Raw genomic sequence first — 20,379 nt, 5'->3', positions numbered from 1 at the left:
AACACTCACCTTTAATGAAGATTTCGTTTTAGGCCAGATTAACTTTTTTTCTTCTTTATATTCATCATGACACTTTACTTGTCTTATCTCACGATCACCTTTGCTCATTTGCTTAGTGAGTTTGAGATGGTTCCCAAATGTGGTGTTTCCGGTTCCAATCGTCCCAACTCCCATTTGTCCTAGCACCACAAAACTTTCATCATCTGCATTTTCTCTTAAACCTGAAAAAGAAAGCTGTTTTAGTCTTACATGATAGTCCTAATGATACTGATTTTGTTTAAGGGGTCTGTGTAGTCAGTAGTGTGCAAACTCATAACATGTAAGAACAATGGAGTCATGAGGATGCAGGTTTAAATCTGTCCCAACCCTGTTTCCTCTATACTGTTTTATACAATAAAAACAACAAAACAATTTGTAAAACAAATTGTAAAAACAATAAAAAACTTTAGCTTGCTAAAACTCATCAATAGAGCCACAATAAGACACACATCATGCAAAAAAAGTTAACTTTGGTTTTTACGTTAACAAATTTTGTCATCAGGTTGCGTGCAAACAATCAGATCCCAACTGTAACGTTAGCAAGTCTGTTTTTAAAATCTGTAATATCTGGGCTTTTTGTTGTTTTAATCTTGTAAACCCTGACATATTAAATAATCTTTATTTTGATTGTATGTATGAAATGTATATAAGAATGTATATCCTCCCCTGGTTTCTACCATGAAGAGAACTAGATCGAGGCAGAGGCGAGGGGATTCCACCACTTTTGAGGTATTGGAGTCTCAAATGCAACTCCGAGATGGTCATCTTCCTGCAGTGGGTACAAGACTCATCCACGAAAGCCACCTCAGCATGCTTGATGCCCAGACACGAGGCAGCGATTGTGCATCCAGAAACACGCGGGTGTCATCTTTAAAAAGACGCAATGTTACACCCGTGTAATGGTCTTTTAGGGAAATTAATTTTCTTTATTAGTACTGAAGCGCACGGGAAATGGCTACGGCAACATTGGCAGGGATTTAGTGAAGCCTGCAGTGTGCACACACTTTTATTGAAGACGCACTCTCTGTTGAAGGCTCTCTTAGAGATCGCGACCACTGCTGAAGCACCATCACACCAACACTGAGGTCAGTGGTGGACGAAGTACACAAATCATGTACTTCAGTAAAAGTATAGATACGTATAATAAAATAGTACTCCAGTAAAGATATGAAGTACTCCTTTTCAATTTTACTCGAGTGAAAGTAAAAAAGTACTTGACTTGAATGTACTTAGGTAAAAAGTACTGATTTATTTTGTGATTTTTAAATAGGCTACTTAAATAATTTAATTTTATATTATATATTTTATATAATCCAACTGCTCAAAATACCTGTTTTTTCGGGTTTTTCCCAAAATAACCACTATATAGAGTCAAGGTACATTTTTGTTCACTTCCCGGCGCAGGATATAGCTCGTTTAAAGTTCAGCCTGCCTTTATCGTAATCTATTAAATTACTGATATATTTTAATCTAAAACTTAAAGGGGTGGTTCAGTGTTTTTTTTTTTTTTTTTTTTTTTTTATAGGCTTGATTGTGTTTATGGGGCGCAGTTTAACATGTCTTAATACTTCGTTTTTAAAAAAAAAATGCTGTATTTTTCATATATTTTACCTTTATTCTACACCACTGTTTCCATTGTCATTAGAACGGGTGGTTTGACTTCCTGGTTCTATGATACCACTCCCTCCGAAATACACAATGGGCTCAGATTGGTTAGCTGGCCCAGTGTATTGTGATTTGCTGAAGTGTCCAGAAATGCCACGCCCCTTACCATTAGTTGTTACATGTGCTTCAGTGGAAATGTAAATAATGGCGTCTATATTGCCGTATCAAATTGAGCCCGACTCAGACCCATATAGCAGTAATGATGAAGAGGGTCAAGCAGAACCTCTGTAAGCACGGTTTTTAAAGGAAGGTTATGACTGGTAAGTATTTCCTTTTTGTACTTGTGTCAAACTGTTAAGATATGCTGTCACTTGTAAATGTTACTGCTGTTTGTTAACTTTCAATATAAGGTTTTATCCTGATTAAATCTTTACTGTAGCTGAAAACATGACTGAGTAGTAGCATTTTTTAAAGGTATCGTTTAATTTATAGCATGAACAACTGTTTGTCTATGAACATAGAAGTTTGTTGCCATTTGTTGTTGAAGTATGCAATAGAATTTAGCTAACTGGCTAGTGAAACAAAAACACGTTGGTCTTTGTTTACGTCCTTGATGCAACCAAAAAATAGAAACATAATACATTTAAAAGACATGTACAAACAATAAAACGTGCTTACAGTTAGGGGCCCATGAACAGCAGCTTCTGCTTTTAAAGTGGGAACTGCTTCATCTTTCAGTAATAGCCTTTGTGCAAATCCAGCATTGAACATGTGTAGATTCTGGAAGCTGTCTTCCGCGCCGCATCCAGTGTAGACAGTATCACTGATTATAATGGGTTCTATTATCTTTTGACGCGTCGCGTTGCGCCGTGCGCATCCGGTGTAGACAACTCTTCCGCTTCCATAATGCCGCGCGACATGGCCTCGCCTACTTTGTTGCATCTTCCCGTGGGCAGGGTTTATGTTAATTGCAGGGTTTATGATGTCACCAACCCGGGAAGAAGCTTGTTGTAGTCCAAACCGGTCGTTTTTGTAGGCATTAAACTGCCATAACTTTAAAAGACAGTATCTCCGTTTGCATTGAACTTTCAGTGCTGTAACTTTGCAGATACTGTTTATGCTCAAGCAGTAACATTACAGACTAAAGTTAAAAAAGTGAAATCGCAGTGAACCACCCCTTTAAGCTCCAGTGAACCACTGCGTAAGCAATGTTCCTCTCACGATGCATGTACAGGCCTATTATTGTGATTATCTAAATCACACAGAAAATGTTAGTGGTAGTTCGATTTACTACTTCAATGTGAAAATGTTAATTTTAGATGGGATATGTTAAATGCTACAGCGTCATTTAAGTTCATGTCAGCCTATCGTTTTGAATGTTCATTGAGCTGTCGTGGTAATGAGAGAGAAAAATTCCTGTTCCAAATTTCAGAAGCATACAGGTCCTCTCTTTACGGATTTCTATTGTTTCTGAATTTCATTTCAGCAATATCATCAAAGGGCCTATCATCAAAGACACAGCTGCAATCTTCACCATTCTCACGTCATCACTACATCAGCCATTTCATCTCAGTGATATTATTTTCATCGTTTTATGCACTTTGATGTTGATTGGGTGTAGAATCGTACTCTTTTGCTCTCTCTTTTCTCATGTATAATAAGCAGAACTGTATAGAGCAGTCGCACGCACTTGTTTGAGACAGAGCACTCGGTGTTCAACGTGAGCGCTTGTCGTGCTTGTTCACATTGTAACATATAGCACGTCGTTAATGATCCACATGACACAGTGTACCAGAGATGTTCACAAGTCCCTGCGGTCAAGTCCAAGTCAAGTCTCAAGTCTTTGAGGACCAAGTCAAGTCAAGTCCAAGTCAAGTCTCATGTCTTTGAGGACCAAGTCAAGTCAAGTCCAAGTCAAGTCTCATGTCTTTGAGGTCCAAGTCAAGTCAAGTCTCAAGTCTTTAGTGGTCCAAGTGAAGTCTCAAGTCAAGTCTTTGTTCTATTTTATTTTTTTCAGCTAGTTGTTATTGTAATTAACAGTATTTAAATATCAAAACAGATTAATTTTACTTTAAAATTGTCTAATAAAGCACACAAAATACTACTTAAATCATTTGAGCTATATGAGTTGCCGTAGTTTGCTGGAATGCTGGAAAATGTAGTCTTCCAGTGAGCGCCGGCGGTAAAAAAACCTATGTATAGACAAGCGTTACAGTAAACAACACAACAAACAACATTTCCATCTGTGTGTCTCGTTTGTGATAAGGCGATATAATAAGGCACTGCGACTTAACAAACCGATCTTTGGAAATGAGTCGGACGGACAGGGTTATAAAATGCACATGGAAGTGCTTGTTCAATCCAAATACAATTTAACATGGTAAATCTGGATATTATATGCATTATCAAATACTTGGGCAAAAATAAATAAAAAAAATGAAAAGGACATGTACTTCTTGAAAATGGACCACAAGCAAGCCTCTGCAGCTGTGCAACACCGCAGCTTCCCTTCGGATTAATTGATTGCTTTTCAAATGAAATTACAAAGTTTATCGCAAGGTAAGGCTTGGCTATATTGTTATTATTTGTTGCTAATTTAACAAGTTTTCTAATGGGTGATAAATTGCGTGCCTTCAGATGCGTCATGCGCTCGATGGCTTGGTGTGTTTAGAGATGATTTGTGATATTCGCTGCTGCAGCACATATTTGGGAATGAATAGATAGTAAAATGTGGTGTTTCGTACCATCGTGTGGGGTAGTAAATAGAGAACGTAATCGGGAATGTCACACCAAAAGACTTGTATTTTTCACAACAAGTCTCTGTCTTCAAGTCCAAGTCAAGTCTTGAGTCAAGTCTCGGGTATTTGTTCACGAGTCCAAGTCAAGGCTCGAGTTAGTAGTTCACAAGTCCAAGTCAAGTCGCACGTCATTTATTTTTGCGACTTAAGTGTGACTCGAGTCCAAGTCGCAGACTTGAGTTTCCATCTCTGCAGTGTACTGTTCATTTTAGAAAAGCACAAAACAAAGAATGGCGTACCATATTCGGCTCTATTGTTGCAAGATCGGGGAAACCCCAAACATGGTTTAAACTTTAAAACAACATACACCCAGATCATTACATCGTAATCGGAGGCTGCATGATTAACAGAGGTTAAGCTGGAAAGCGAATTAGCTAAGTGAATTCACTACGTTCTACTTAAATGTTGTGTATCGCAGCAGGTTTGCGAAGAATTGCACCGACATCAGTGCATCGATCTGTCAAAGAACTTTATCATTCCATCTATTTGATATTATTTGCATACAAACTGTTTAAATAAAAGTTATTCAAATGTTTTCTTGCCTCTTGAGTCTTTCTGGTAGAACTTCCTTTTTTCCGCCGGTTCTGTCGGACTTGTGAATCAGTTCACTGGAGACTCCCTCTGAATGAATCATTTGAATCAAACTCGAGAACAGCTGCAATTGGACCAGTCCAATTTGCGAATAAATTGTTTGGTGTGATTTGCGAACCGATTTAACAGGTTAAGTAAAAAGTATGATCCTATGCTTTGGAAGTAATGAAGTAAATGTAAGTTACTCAAAATAAAACTACTCCAGTAAAGTACAGATACTTGAAAAATGTACTTAAGTACAGTAACAAAGTAAAAATACTTCATAACTGTCCACCTCTGACCGAGGCAAAGTGGCTTCTTCCCTGAAGAACTAGGCTCTTTAAACACACTATTTTAGATCAGAAGGAGCAGAACAAAAGAACTGCTTGGCTCCAAAGTGAAAAGCTAAATATGCATTGCACCTGCTGCCTATTTATACCCACGCTGCAGGGCGTGGTAGTCAGATGTAAATATTGCATGCCAATGTGCATTGGCTCGTTTAGTTAACACTCGAAGTAGATTGGTCTCTCTGGTGAGATTCCCAAATCGCCGGTCACCAACGTGTCGTCAAATGTGACCGACTAAAAGGGAACCCAAGTTTTATTACAATATTGTTCTCTTTATAATTTATAAATATGTGTATTATTAGTTGTGAATTGCTCTTTGAGCTGCTTCTGAAGCTGAAGATGATCACCGGCAAGCTTTATACCATGTTAATTCTTAACAAAATGCATCCTATATGAGATAAATCAGATATATAGGCCTATACAAAATAAACAATATTACAGTTTATAGTTGCACAAAACAATAGGCTGCGAATGCACGCACAAGCTTATAGTCATGAAGGTATAACTCTAGCCTTTTAATGTAAAATGGTCTCAAACATAACTCCGGCACGCTCGCTTAATTTTTCCTAGTTTTTGCTTTACGTGTTTCGCAGTTGAGCAGCATGTATGCGCATGACCAAAAGGTATGTCCGTTTCACTTCTCTCTGTTGTTTTATCTGGCCAACAACACAAACCGATCGTTGCTTAAATATGAGTTAGGTTCAAAGGTTCACCATGCGGTCATATTACAATTATTAAACTATCTTGCATCCTCCACATAGTAGTTTAGGTTTCATCTGTGCCAGAGAACGTCTCTTACTATATTCAGCTTCAGCAAGCCCACAAATGAAATGGTGAAGAAAGCTCTGAAGTGACTGAAGATCATGTAACACAGTAAGCGTCACATGTGTTTGAGTTTGTGTAGTAGATAAAACAACACCATTCATTCACAGACACGCAGAACTTGCAGACTTATAAGTGACATGCTTTGGCTGTTTTTCTACTATTTGAAAGCCTTAAAATCTCCGCTGTGGGTGAAACTCACGCAATAGTTTGTGACATGAAACATATCGTCTATCCTCCATCCTTAGGTTGCCAGTTATTCATTACAAGGATAATACATATTAGTAAAAGCATCCTTTTTCATTTTCTTTGTCTACAGATTTCTTTGTCTCGTTTTGGCGTCCGCAGTACATTATAAAATTAGCCCCTTTTGGTAGGCATGTGTATGTTGCGTGAAGTCTTTGGAGTTTAACAGTGACTTGCTTGTTGTTAGCAAATGACATGTTACACAACACAATCTATCAGCACCTGTCCCAGCATAGTGTCTACATGAAACTCTATGCTATGCACATAAGGCATTTAATATAAAGCACTTCAGTAACACTTTAGTATGGGGAACAATTCTCACTTTTAACTAGTTGCTTATTAGCTTGCATATTGGCTGTTTATTAGTACTCATAAAGCACATATTAATGCTTTATTCTGCATGACCATATTCTACACCCCTTAATCCTACCCAATACCAAAACTTCAAAGATACAACTACCTTACTAACTATTAATAATCAGTAAATTAGGAGCTTATTGAGGCAAAAGTGGTAGTTAATTGTGAATGTGTTCCCCATACTAAAGTGTTACCAGCACTTACACAGCAAAATCCCCAGAGTTAAATCAACTCTGCTCAGAGAACATATGGTCCCTCTCTACATAGAGTTAAAATAACACTGAAGCAGAGTTAAAGTTAATGTGATAATATACTTTTTGTGGAGTTGTATATTCAGATCTTGAGAGATTTAATGTCTTTTATCTTCAGTTGATTTCATTTAAGGCTGTGGCTGGAAGTCATTTGTAGTTATTGTGTTTCTCTTCAGTGATTCTGCTTGTTAACAGCAGGTGTTCATCACTGATGCTCAATCATAACTTAATTAATCACTTAATTATCTCATTAACTTTAATTTTGCTTCAGTGTTACTTTAACACTATATAGAGAGGGACCATATGTAATCTGAGCAGAGTTGATTTAACTCTGGGGATTTTGCTGTGTATATGCTTTGGACAACTCTTTTTTACAAATATATTTTTGCTATATCATACAAATAGGTTTCCCATGCCACAATGCACCTATACAACTTATTGATAATGCAGTTTGTTTTTCATTTCTTAGTAGTTAGTCATTACATCTCTACTAAAGATGATATTATATTATGAATATGAGGTATATCAGTATAACAGAGCTATATGAAATATATATTTTCCTCATGTCACTGCATTCAGTAACTGTGACAAAACATAGGTTTGCTTGCTGGGACATAATCTAAATTTGTACTAGTTGTTTTAACTTAAAGTGAGTGGACATTTAATCATTACCTTGTGACTGAATTTTCTCAAATCTGGATTCTAGAAATTCTTCCACTTGAACTTCCAAAAATATGTCTGTGCAGAAGTAGCCAGCTCTACTTTCTCCAGCCATCTGCTCAAATCTTCCCACCAATGTGGACACCTTTTCCGTGTGTCTACGAGAGTTATGTTGTCTTTGAAAACTCTCCAAGGACCAATTGGTTGCATTATGCAATTCTGCTTTTCTGTTCTCTGAATTATGGGAAATGAGGACAACAATATGTTTGTTGATTCTTGAGCTGAGTATCCTCTGGATCGCCTCCATTTTTGCTTTGTCTCCATCAGTAAGTTTATAAGTAAGTGTATCGTCAAGAATAATGAAGAGGATTGCATGTACTCCAGGATCACAAAGAGACACACAGCAGAGAAATTTACACACTTCCTCCTCTGAGAGCTGAGTGTTGAAATTGGCTGGAAGCATCAAACGTCCACACACCTCAGAATTCCTCCTCAAACGCACTGATCTGAACTCTGATCTTCGTTCCCTCCTTGCACACTCTGTTCTGGACTCTGATATTCTCTCATTTGGGTCCAGGATGAGTTTTGATATGTGGCCAGTTAAAGTTTCAGCATTCCTACAAAGAACCAGTTTTGGCTTTGACACCGAACTGAAACTTACTGACACTTTTGGAAGAAAAATAGACATAAGAAATGTAAGAAATATTTGCAATAATAATTCATATCAACATCAGTAACTTTTTTTATCATTATAAGCAAGAAAGTTACAAGTAGAAATGAAAAACATTTTACAATTAATATTAATTAGTATATATGCCACAGTTTAACAAATCATTTTTAATAAAAAAAAAATAGTTTGTGTCTTTTAATGACAGTTGCTAATTTAATTCAAAACAGACCAACCATATAAATTTGTTGTTGTTGTTTTTTCTGGATTTTCAAAGGGTTCAGAGAAAAAGAAAATGTCTCAGGTTACGACTGACTTTTTCCTGAGGAATGAAACACTGCATCTGGATCAACGCTATGGGGACGCCTTCAGCTTCAGCTTCAGCCATTAGCATCAATTTTGCTTGTGTTCGCTGATAGATGTTTACATGCGAGTAAAAGCCTAAATGAAATCTGTTCGTCATAACAAGTGATCGATTCTCTTCAGAAAATCTGGACTAAACTGCTCGATTTATATGGATTAGTTTTCCGATCTCTTTATGGAGTTTTTTAAAAGTGATAGTTGCAAAGGCAGTCAATGGAAGGAAATCTGACAGCATTCTGTCATCAAAAATATCCTAATTTGTCTTCCGAAGAAGAACGAAAGTCTTACAGGTGTGGAACGACATGAGGGTGAGTAATTAATGACAGAATTTTCATTTTGGGGTGAACTAACCCTTTAAATGGACTCTACGGACTTACTTAGCCAGAGTCAGATGCGTCAATCACTCAGGGCACATCCTAAGACTCATAGCTGTCCTTCGGCTATTACCCAAGCTCTTATGCTCAGAGACAAGGAAAGTCCTTCCTTCCTTCCTTGCCCACACCCACAGAGAGTGCACACTATTCAAAGGCAAATTCTGAGGCGATTCATGCAACAGAGTCAACGCCCACATCAAGTCAACAAAACGCATCAAGCTTAGTCAGATTCATGTACATCGTTTTGAGACATGGTGAGGAATAATTCTGGAAGAATTTACCTCAGAGGAAGAGCGTGACATTCAATTTAATTTCGAGAATCAACTTGATCAAGCCATGATTGTGAATGGTAAGTTTTTTATTCTTAAGTTCTTTATTATAATCATGATATAGTGTCTGTGAATATTAAACCACAAAAAGACTGTTTAAATATGAATCCTGCATGTTCTGTGTGTCTCTGTGTGTGTGACTGGCACAGACGTGCAGTTTCGCTTAGGCTACTACACATAACTTACATAAGTAAACATGCCATATTTTCCCAAACTATATTGCTATACTGAGATGAGTGAAATCGACTGAAATGCGTAATAAATACTGAACAAAATGTGTTAGCAATGTATTAAACTGCACATTAACATTTATAGGCTCTATAATATAACAAATATGATACATAAAATGTCATAGAGGTAATATGAATGTTTAGACAAGATTTCTTTGGCCTGTTTTGGACAGATTATGAAGTTTTTACTGTGAAATAGGCTAGTGCCACATCAATGAAGCTTTTGTTCACATATATTAAAATAGAAAACCATTATTTTAAATTGTAATAATATTTCACAATATTGCTGTTTTTTTCTGTATTTTTGATCAAATAAATGCAGGCTTGATAAGTATGAGACTTCTTTCAAAAACATTAAAAATAGAAATGTGTCCAATCTTTTGACCGGTACTTTATATAATTTAAAATATAATAGGCTTATATAAAATTTTCTTCACATGATATGCAATAATACATGCATGCATGAGATCACAAAAACATGTTTTCTGTTAAGAGTGGACATTATTTTAATGTTAATACAATAGTTGATATGATCCTGTTTTCAGCATGCTGAAAGTTTTTTTTTTTTTTTTTCTTTAATCAGATTTGAAAATCATAGTGACCAGATATGGGCACACATTGAACATTTTGCATGAATATAATGTGAGATCACTGACTGGAAGCAGGAAAGTTTTTTTGTTTGTTTGTTTGTTTTGTCTTCAGTGCATAGAAACACCAAACACCTTGGAAGGCCAGTTAAGTGATGTTCACTTATATATTTGAACAGGATTTATTTCCAGGTATAACTGTGTACTCAAAATGTGCCTTTGATTCTTATTTATATTGTTAACAATATTCTAAATAAACTACTTTGTCCACACATTCTTTCACACTAATTCTTCACTCACATACCTGACTGAAAGGCTCATTATGCGGCTCATTATGCAGCTCATTGTCTTCCCAGGTGTGAATCACAGCATTATTCAAGATTATTCACACATTAGTCTCTCCATGTAAGCATTAGTATACCTGTAACACTTTAATAAGGTTGTGTAGCCATTAACACTATCCTGCACTATAGTTAACATGAACTAACAATACTTTTAAAGCCTTTCAAAATTTTGGCTTATGTAAATTTCTACAAATGCCAATTTTTAGGCTATTAAAATAAAGTTATGGAGCTTCATTAAGAACTAACCTGAACTTACATTAACAATGGACAAAAGGTTGTTTCTTGCCCTTACTCTCTGACCTCCTGAAGGCCGCTGTGTAATTCTCATCCTGAGTAAGACACATTGGGGAAAGCATTTTAATAGCCCTAATGAATGCATATAAATGCAGAATCTAATTGAATTAATCGAATTGCATCGAATTTTAATGTGAATCGTCTTGAATCAAATCGTTCTGAATTTGCAAAAATTGTTCTTGAATCGAATCAAACTCCTGTGAATCGTGAATCAAATCGATTCGCTGTCTACCCAAAGATTCACAGCCCTAGTTTTAAGGGATCAGTTGGGGCTCCATCGGGGAGTGGAGGACCTTACTTTAAAACCCCAACTGTTCTTTTATATATAAAAATGTCCAAAAGGTTTCGATATTTTTCCTATTTAAAACTTGACTCTTCTGTAGTTACATCGTTTACTAAGACCGACGGATTATGAAAAGTTGTGATTTTCTAGGCTGATATGGCTACTCTTTGGTCATTTTCGAGCGAGATGCTAACGGCCTAATCAGATTCAATGAACTATGCTAAGCTATGCTAAAAGTGGTACCGCCAGACCCGGAGATTGGCTGAATGGATTCGAAAACGGTAAAACTCAACTGTTTAACTCTAGGGGAGTTGGAAAATGAGCCTATTTTCAAAAAAAGTGGAGTATTCCTTTAAAGACTTAATAGCTATTTATTTTCAAACTGGACTTCAACACGCCCTATAATGATTGAAAATGTTCTGATTATTTGTTATTGTTCAGTAAAACTTAGTGACATAAGGCTTCATTAGTTAACATGGTAATTCATTATTACCAAACTGACAATGAAAAGTACTTATAAAGCATTTATTAATCTTAGTTAATGTTAATTTCTTAGTTAATGTTTAATAACATAACATCAAAAGTTGTAACTATTATTTAATGGACCTGAGCTAAAACTTACAATGATCAGTTGTATTTTTTAATTAACATTAACAAAAAATTATAACTTTATAACAAAAGTAGCTATTTCTCATTTTTAATCTTAGTTAATGCATTAACTAATGTTTAATAATAAGACTTTATTGTAAACTGTTACCTGCTGTTCTGTATAATTCTTTTGCACTTTTTTATACTGTTTTATAATTTTTTTGTGCATTGTGTCATTGTATTTAAATGTTCAGAGTTCTTTTAGTTATAAGAAAATGAGTTCTTAAATACTATGACAACACTTCTTTTGCAAATTATTTCAATATCGTGATAATACTGTATACCGTGATAAAAGATTCAGCAAATATCACTACATGAAAATTTGATACCATCACATGCCTAACTAATTTCTACCCAATAAAATATATTTTAGAGCTTGGCAAGATTTACAAATTTATATGACTTTTCCACGTCTAGAAACATTGTTAAAATTAGGTTTCCTCATGTATCCTAGTTTTTCAGGACTGTGGGAACTCTGGTTTTTGTAATAAAGTAATAAGTATCTTGATTTTTAGCTGATTTTATTGCTTGTTTTGTATTGTTTTAAATAATTTTAAGTAATCTTGAGGCCCCCTTGGAAGTTTTACGAGGCCCCCTAAAGGGCCCTGACTCACTGGTTGAGAACCACTGATCTAGATAATCCTTATTGGTGCAACCCACCCATACAGTTTTGGAATGACATGAGGGTGAGCAAAAAAAAAACAAAAAAAAAACTTTTTGTGCAAACTAGCAGGGATGAGAGATGGGGAGTGATGCCTGTGAGGCAACAACTCTTTATGTCTGGAGCATGTGCACAGCCAATTCAGTTCTCCAAATGTACCATTAGTACATGTCCTCTTCAAGACACCCTGCACAGTCTTGCAAGACTATTGGGATGAACTTCTTTTTAGCAGCTTCTTTTTTAATGCTGTACTGTGCCTTATAATTGAACACTTACTTTCTGGTTGAAAATCTCTGCTTCGCCTTTTCTCTTGATACCGTGTTAATGAATCTGGAGAAATTAAAAAAGTACAGTTAAGATTTAGTTTAATCTACTATACAAAAAGTGTGCTACTGTTTCTTTTTACCATAATTAAAAAACTATTAGCTTAAATCAGGCTACGGACTAGGTGCAAAAGATGCTGTCGATGAGCTGCGGCGATGTAAGTCTGCGCATGGTTACTTCCACTCATGCCCTTCCAGTCTTAGCGAAGCTTGCATTTGGTGCAAGAAGAAACTTAAATATGAAACTTGGCTAGATATAATACTTTTTTTTTTTTTTTGTTTGTTTGTTTGTTTTATTTAATTAAAGAGAAGATGGTGGTCTATCAGAGATGAAAGAAAACATCCCTATATTATTATGTACCTCTGTGTGGTAATTCAATGAGATATGCAGAGATACGTAATCTTTCAGTCTTTTTCATGTTAATTCTGCAGTTGAGGCTCAGCTGTGATCCACAGGGATCTCTTTATCCATACAAAACACTCAAGTGTGTAATATACATTTCCCGATTTTGTTCTGACAGCTGGGTGACTAAATGGCTCAAAAATGTCTCATATTACGCATGTAACCATGGTTCCCTTAGAACAGGGAACAAGACACTGTGTCAAGCACTATGGGAAACGCCTCCATGTGAACCAGTGTCTGAAACGCTTATCAAATCACGGCAATTGTATTGCCCCGCGACAGCCTATGACGTCACTACTAGTGCGACCCGAAAGCACATAAGGGGCACTTAGAGAACAGGTCATCCACTTATCGTCTGAAGGGACTGTCCAGCAGGCGGCCCCGAGGCATGGCAGGGAGATGCAGAGTCTCGTTCCCTGTTTTTAGGGAACCATGGTTACATGCATAACCTGAGACGTTCCCTTTCGATGGTACTCGCACTGCGTCAAACGCTGGGGAACGATATACCTAGGGTCCCCAATGAGAGGTGTACCTCCAGCTCCATCAGGAGCTGATTAACCAAGGGAGTTCTTTCTACAAGAATCTCTTAAACCTTTCAGACCAACTCAGGGAGCGAGGTCCTCTATAGGACGACACACTCAAGAAAGGGGAGTACCTACACCCTAAAATACTGATCTACCAGGGAGGTCTCACGAGAGTCCTTCGATTTTCCAACAAGACCCCGGGAGCACTGTACTCTATAAAACAACCCTTAATGCTAGGGGAATACTAACTAGGCTCAACTGAGACGAGTATTGACCAAGCTCTACGCATATACCAGGTAGGCTCCAGTGGACCCTGCGAAATGATGCAGCCCTAGGGAGCCAGGATGCTCACTTAGCTGTAAGTGCTAAGGACCTAGCTCGACCTGGAGGATCGCGTTCAAGGTGGCCCGATCGAGGGCCAACTACCTAGAAGTGGATCCGATCTAGGGCCAGTATCAGGGAGGCTCCAGTAGAGCCTACAACCTGATGTAACTCTAGTGAGTTAGGTAGAGTTGGGGTACTCGAACTCGGACTCGAGTCCAATTTTCAATGAACTCGGACTTGTCACGCACTCAGGTGAATTTGTACTCAGACTTGACACGGACTTGGACAGTTTGGACTCGGAAAATTTCCCAGAGTATAGTCGAGTCTGGGCACTGAAGGACACAATATAGTATTATTCAAAAACGAAATGAAACTACTTACATTGTATTGTAGCAGCGTTGAGCATTGTAGCCAATCGCAGACATGTACGTTGAGTGAATCCGCTAAATTTTTGTTCTTTGTGAGTCATGAAATTGCGACGATTGACATAGTAACCATAGCAACATTTTTGCATCTCATGGCTGTTAACAAGAAACATGAAGGAAACAGTTTGGATGTGTAATCTACAAAAATAATGACATGCATTAGGTTAATGTAAATGTAATGAAATGTTTTGTTTAAAGGTCCCATGACATGCTGCTTTTTGGATGCTTTTATATAGGCCTAAGTGGTCCCTAGTACTGTATCTGAAGTCTCTTTCCCGAAATTCAGCCTTGGTGCAGAATTTCAGCCACTACGAGCCAGCCCCACAATGAGCTTTCCTTAGGACGTGCCATTTCTGTGTCTGTAGCTTTAAATGCTAACGAGGAGGAGAGAGGCAGGGCAAGGTGGAGGGTGGGTGTGTGGCCTTAACCAGCTTGCCGCCACAGTACCATGCGCTAATGTTGACAGTGGATGTATCACAATGGCTTGCAGACACGCAGTCGTTCAAGCTTTTCAGTTTGACCCAGAATCTGATCCGGATGAAGAAGCACCGGAGGAAGAAGTTGCAACTCAGTGGCTACAGCAGGACGTCTCCGAATGGTTAGTTTAAAATATTGTGTCTGGATACGGTACTTTAGTTGGTTTGTTTATGTATGCTGTTACAGTTATTATCATGTAGCTAATGCTAGCCTACGTTGTTGGCTTTTCATGTTGCTCTGATTTGCTATCGTATATATATATATATATATATATATAAAATGCTTCGGTGTTCATTTGTACATACAAACACTGAGCAACTGCCATGCTTCGCTCGTTTGCAAGCCATGATGTCTCTCGAGGAAAAAAAAATATTGCGCTCGCCTCGCACGGTAGTAGCTCATTTTCTCATGGGCAGGCAAAGCAGAGAAAGCGGAGGTAACCTTTCCCCGTCTGACAACATATAGGGAAGATTCCAGATTGGGCCATCTGAGCTTTCATTTTCTCAAAGGCGAAGCAGGATACCCAGGGCTCGGTTTACACCTATCGCCTTTTCTAGCCACTGGGGGACCATAGGAAGGCTAGGGGAACTCATATTATTGTTAAAAAACCTCATAAAGTGAAATTTTCATGCCATGGGACCTTTAAAATGTTCATTCATTCATTTAGTACTACCTTAAGTCTAAGAAAGATTAACATGTAAAAAAAGAAAGAAAAATGTACACCACCATCATCATGTTCAAAAGTTTACCCCTGGCTCTGAAAGGGTTAGTTCACCCAAAAATAAAAATTCTGTCATTAATTACTCACCTTTGTGTCGTTCCAAACCCGTAAGATCATTCTTAATTCAAATGAAGTTATTTTTAATGAAATCCGAGAGGTTTCTGTCCCTCCATGGAGATCCAACGCAACTACCACTTTCAAGGTCCAGAAAAGTACATCATTAAAGTATGCCATGTGACTCCAGTGGTTTAACCTCTGTTATTATTTTATGAAGTGACACGAGTGCTTTGTTTGCGCAAAAAACAAACAAACATAATTTACCACTTTATTTACAAAAAATATTGATCTACAACGTGTATTCACAAGAGCATCATGACACACGTGTTTTTTGTTCATGCAAGAGCTGACATTGTTGCATGAACACGCTTTGGATAATATTATTTTGTAAATAAAGTGGTAAATTAAGTTTTCTGTGCAAACAAAGCATGCTTCATAAAATTGAGGTTAAACCACTGGAGTCACATGGATTACTTTAATGATGTCTTTACTACCTTTTGGGGCTTGAAAGTGGTAGTTGCATTGGATCTCAGATTTCATTAAAAATATCTTCATTTGATTTCCGTAAATGAATGAAGGTCTTACAGGTTTGGAACAACACAAGGGTGAGTAATTAATGACAGAAATTTAATTTCTGGGTGAACTAACCAGACATTGTTTTGCCTTCTTGAGCATTACCGTGCAGATTCTGCAAAGTGTACAGTAGGTAAACTTACATTGCAACTGTACATTGCAATTGTTTTGGTTAAAATATTAATTTAAGAGCTCAGTGTTGAGTTTACAATTGACCTTTCACTGGAGTTTGATTGACAGGCGAACTGACCAGTCACAATGCAGATATCCTCCATTTTGTCTGACAAACAAACCAAACCAGTTAGTAGATTAACGTCAGTTTTTGCAGAATGTTCATTCATGTTAAATTCGTGCTATAACTAGAAGAGATGAATAGTTCACATGCTGCTTGAACTGAGATGCTACACATTAAATTGCCACAAAAAAGCATTTATTGTTTGAATTTCTTAAAAATGACAACATTTGAAAGCTAAGATTATTTCATATCAAAAGTAACCTGCTCTGTCTTGTCTGTTTGTGCGTTGTCAGTGTTTTCTTTGCTTTGCAAAGTATTTTTCACTGTGTGAGAACATGATGTGTGGCGTGAGAGCAGCATGGCATGTCGGATGTAGCAAAAGAGGGAAAGGGTCTTTGCAAAAGGTCAATTGCAATTTCAAATAATTTTGGACTTGGCCGGACTCGACTCGGACTCAGATGTTAAGGACTCGGACTCAAGTCCAACTCGGCCCTTTTTGGACTCGGACTTGATTAGTTAAGGACTTGGACTCGACTCGGACTCGACAAAGGTGGACTCGGACCCAACACTAGAGTTAGGATACTCTCTTAGCTAGAAGTGCTAAGGGCCTACTCGACCCAGAGGATCATCTTCAAGGTGGCCCACTCAAGGGTCAACTACTTGGTAGCAGATCTAGAACTCTAGGGCTAGGGAGATCAGGGACACTCTTATCCAAAGTGCTAAGAACCAAGCTCAACCCAGAGGATTGCTTTCAAGGAGAGCCAAGGAGGGCCAACTACTTGGTAGCAAATGTAACCCTAGCAGAGATAGCCACTAGACGTATTGCAGTCTTGGAATACTCCTTCGCATTGCCATCACGAGCAGTGTACTCGGCATATCTCTTTCTACTCTTAAAACAAGGGGAGTACAAATCTTTGCAACCGGGTTGACGAGGAGGCCTCAATTAGGGCCTACTACTCCAGCATAACATGACCACAGGCCCAAGGCTAATGCTTGCGCTCTAAGGGAGCGTGTCCAACCCGCCATGGAATGAGGGAGTACTTGATGCGCTCGACCTGAGCATCACTGGTGTTGGGCAAACATGGGGCACAGAGCTCTGGGAGCAAAGTGAGCTAGACCCAAGAAAGGCTCAAAGGTGAAGGCCTGATCAAAAACTCTTGCTCCAAGACGAGCATTAACCATCTGAGCTCAGCTCTGGAGGAATGGAGGCCTCATCAGGAAGAAATTCCACAGGAGAGGCCTGCAACACTAGACCCCTTGACTTTATGGTAATCAAGGAGCTTTTGGTGGAGAGATTGCTCTAAACTCGAACCAGATAAAGCTACTACCAGAGCTCTAGAGAGCGGAGACTTCAGCATAGTGCTTTCCACTCTCTAAATGAGAGGAAGTCTAACAACACTCAAGTACAACCACAGGGGAGGCTTTCTACAAAAGCCTAGAACACCTGGCAATTTGTCTGTGCCTAACATCACTAGGGAACTGAAGCTCAGCATATCGCTTTTATTCTAGTATCAAGAGGAGTCTCAGCTCAACCTAGGCAGATCGAGGAGGCCATAAGGCCTGCTACTCGCATTTTTAGCCCAATGCAGAAGGCGGGCCCCTGCTGGGGACGACTCTCACAGTAAGAGGAGGCGAACTAGGATCACTAACTGCCAGTCTTATTCTGGACAGGCTCTCCTAGTAGTAGCCTATTCTGAGCTATTGCAGGCTAGGAGGCAGAAAAGCTACAGCAGAATCGCCTCTGTCTAGATTAATTCAATAAAATGGCAGTGGCACTGCAATTGTTACACTTGACAGTGATGTTACGAAACTGACAAAAGTCCATTTTAAGTTTGTCCATCTTTTTTTTTTTTTTTTTTTTTTTTTATGTTTTATCAGTTACAAGCAACAAGTAAGCTTCACATGCACTTTGCACTGTCATATAAATGATAGTGATGAACTATTACACCAATAAAAAGTAATGATGAATATAACTGAAGGAAAGAAATAGAGTATACAACAAAGTTTACTTTTTTTCATAAACAGTAGCAAACAAATATGTTGATGTGAAAATGTATTACTAAATGAATAAATGCTAGTCACGATTGAATATTAACAGTAAGTAACAACACTGCAGGATAATTTATTACCCCACTAAATTTTGTCCTAAGAGCTTTGTTTTTACTTCCTTAATGAACTTTCATTTCATTTGAACTGCAATTATAATGGATTAGTGGGATTTTTAAAAATATGTAACTATGTTTATGTTTAATAATATGAAATGTCCTTTTCTAATATATTTTATATATTAAAGCTTCAGAAAGAATTGCTGCTTTGTATCTCACCTGTGTTGTCTGTGGAAGACATGTTGATACTTTATTTTCTCTTCTTATTTTCTCTTTCTCGTCTTCTGATCACCTCTGATTCTGTTGATCTCTCCATTCATTTACTAAACAAAATTAGAGTGATATTTATTGTAAGAGCAGTGACAATGTTTACATTTTCACTGAAAAACTACATCCCTAGTTTCTTACTACCTATTTTTCATATTGTTAAATCAAGGAAAGCGCTGATTGTTGATTTTTACACAGCTTATTAGGTAACCATTTAAACACAATCTGGAAAAAATATAATTTGATCATCACAAAGAAAATAGTTAATATTTGTTACCTAGAGGGAAAATGTGTGTCTAAATTCTGAATGCATTATTTAGGTTTCACAACATTTCCTATTTATTATACACTGGTTACACTTAATAAATATAAAGAATCTGAAATACACAGAAATGGGTTGCAAATATTTATGCTTACCAATATAATACACAACCATAGATACAAAGTAATTACATGCACAATTAACTCATTATTTATATGTTTTGTTCAGTGTACTTCCATTGCATATAGCAAACTGTAAAATGGCTCGTAAATGTAAGAAAAATGATACAACCTTCACGATTCCTCCCATCGCCCAGTTTAAGAAAGAACAAAAATATCTGTGTGTAGAAATCAGATCAAGAGAAGATAATTTCAGAAACATGTTTCCGTGATTAATGTATAACTAGGGGTTAAAGATTATGTTCGTTCCATTTTACCCAGTATAACAGAGGCTCATTAACATTGCGCCAATTGCAACTTAGAAAATTTAATTCCATCAAATGTATTCACAGAAACCTCCTTTAACTGCACTGGTTTCACACAGGTTTGGCTCCATGACCGTGACTGCTGTCTCCTCAGTCAAAATGTTGTACTTGAACAATTTTTTCACATTTTAATATTTGAAACCTGATTGAAACCATTAACATGTGACTACACAATTAAATAAGTAAATTTATTAAATAAATAAATAGATAAAAAGTTATGTCAAGTTTGATTTTGTTAATGCCAACTAAAGCATTATTGCAGTGCTCATGTACTTATCTTGACAGACCTGAGTTATGGTTTGCACACCAAACTTCTGTGTGCTGCATCTTTTAGTACGGATGCCCAGATATCAAGGTAACATTGATAAAATGTTGAGTTGTGTAGTTTGAAAATGGCCATTGATTGGTAAACTCCCATTTTGGTTTTGCATGTGCACTTCTCAGTGGTCTAAGGGGCTGTTTACACAACACCTTTTTAACCCCCTGGAGTCGGCTGTCGCTCCAGCGATACCACCTCACTTTTTTTCCTATCAGTGTGAAAGAGACTCAAAATACTCAGTCGAATTTGGTCACACATACCAGTGTTATATATCATTCTAAACTGTTAAGTGTGTACTTTTATTTGTATACACAAAAAAAAGTGTCTCCCTCTCAGTGAAGTCAATTCTGAAATGCGTTTTAAAATGAACTGAAACTCAGCAAATACTTGCCACACAGACGAGAG

General features: G+C 37.5%; 1 protein-coding gene across 9 annotated transcripts in view; it reads right to left on the bottom strand.

The window, feature by feature from the left end:
* LOC127506743 (interferon-induced very large GTPase 1-like) overlaps positions 1-19,578 on the bottom strand; it is a 49,379-nt gene extending 29,801 nt beyond the window's left edge. For 4 of the 9 annotated variants that reach the window (XM_051883522.1, XM_051883523.1, XM_051883524.1 and 1 more), the window contains exons 1-7: positions 19,463-19,578; positions 18,862-18,965; positions 16,519-16,582; positions 14,431-14,570; positions 12,752-12,805; positions 7,708-8,361; positions 10-221 (exon numbers count right to left, since the gene is read on the bottom strand). In XM_051883522.1, the coding sequence (XP_051739482.1) occupies positions 10-221; positions 7,708-8,361; positions 12,752-12,805; positions 14,431-14,570; positions 16,519-16,582; positions 18,862-18,883 (1,146 nt within the window). In that variant the 5' untranslated portion in view covers positions 18,884-18,965; positions 19,463-19,578. Of the gene's footprint in view, positions 1-9; positions 222-7,707; positions 8,362-12,751; positions 12,806-14,430; positions 14,571-16,518; positions 16,583-18,861; positions 18,966-19,462 lie in introns of those variants that run through there. The other 5 variants (XM_051883520.1, XM_051883519.1, XM_051883518.1 and 2 more) reach the window with 3 other exon arrangements.
* Positions 19,579-20,379: the final 801 nt, after the last annotated feature.

The sequence above is a fragment of the Ctenopharyngodon idella genome, chromosome 24 (assembly GCF_019924925.1).
Source record: "Ctenopharyngodon idella isolate HZGC_01 chromosome 24, HZGC01, whole genome shotgun sequence".
Taxonomy (NCBI): Eukaryota; Metazoa; Chordata; class Actinopteri; order Cypriniformes; family Xenocyprididae; genus Ctenopharyngodon; species Ctenopharyngodon idella.
This window is presented reverse-complemented; position numbering and strand designations above follow the sequence as displayed.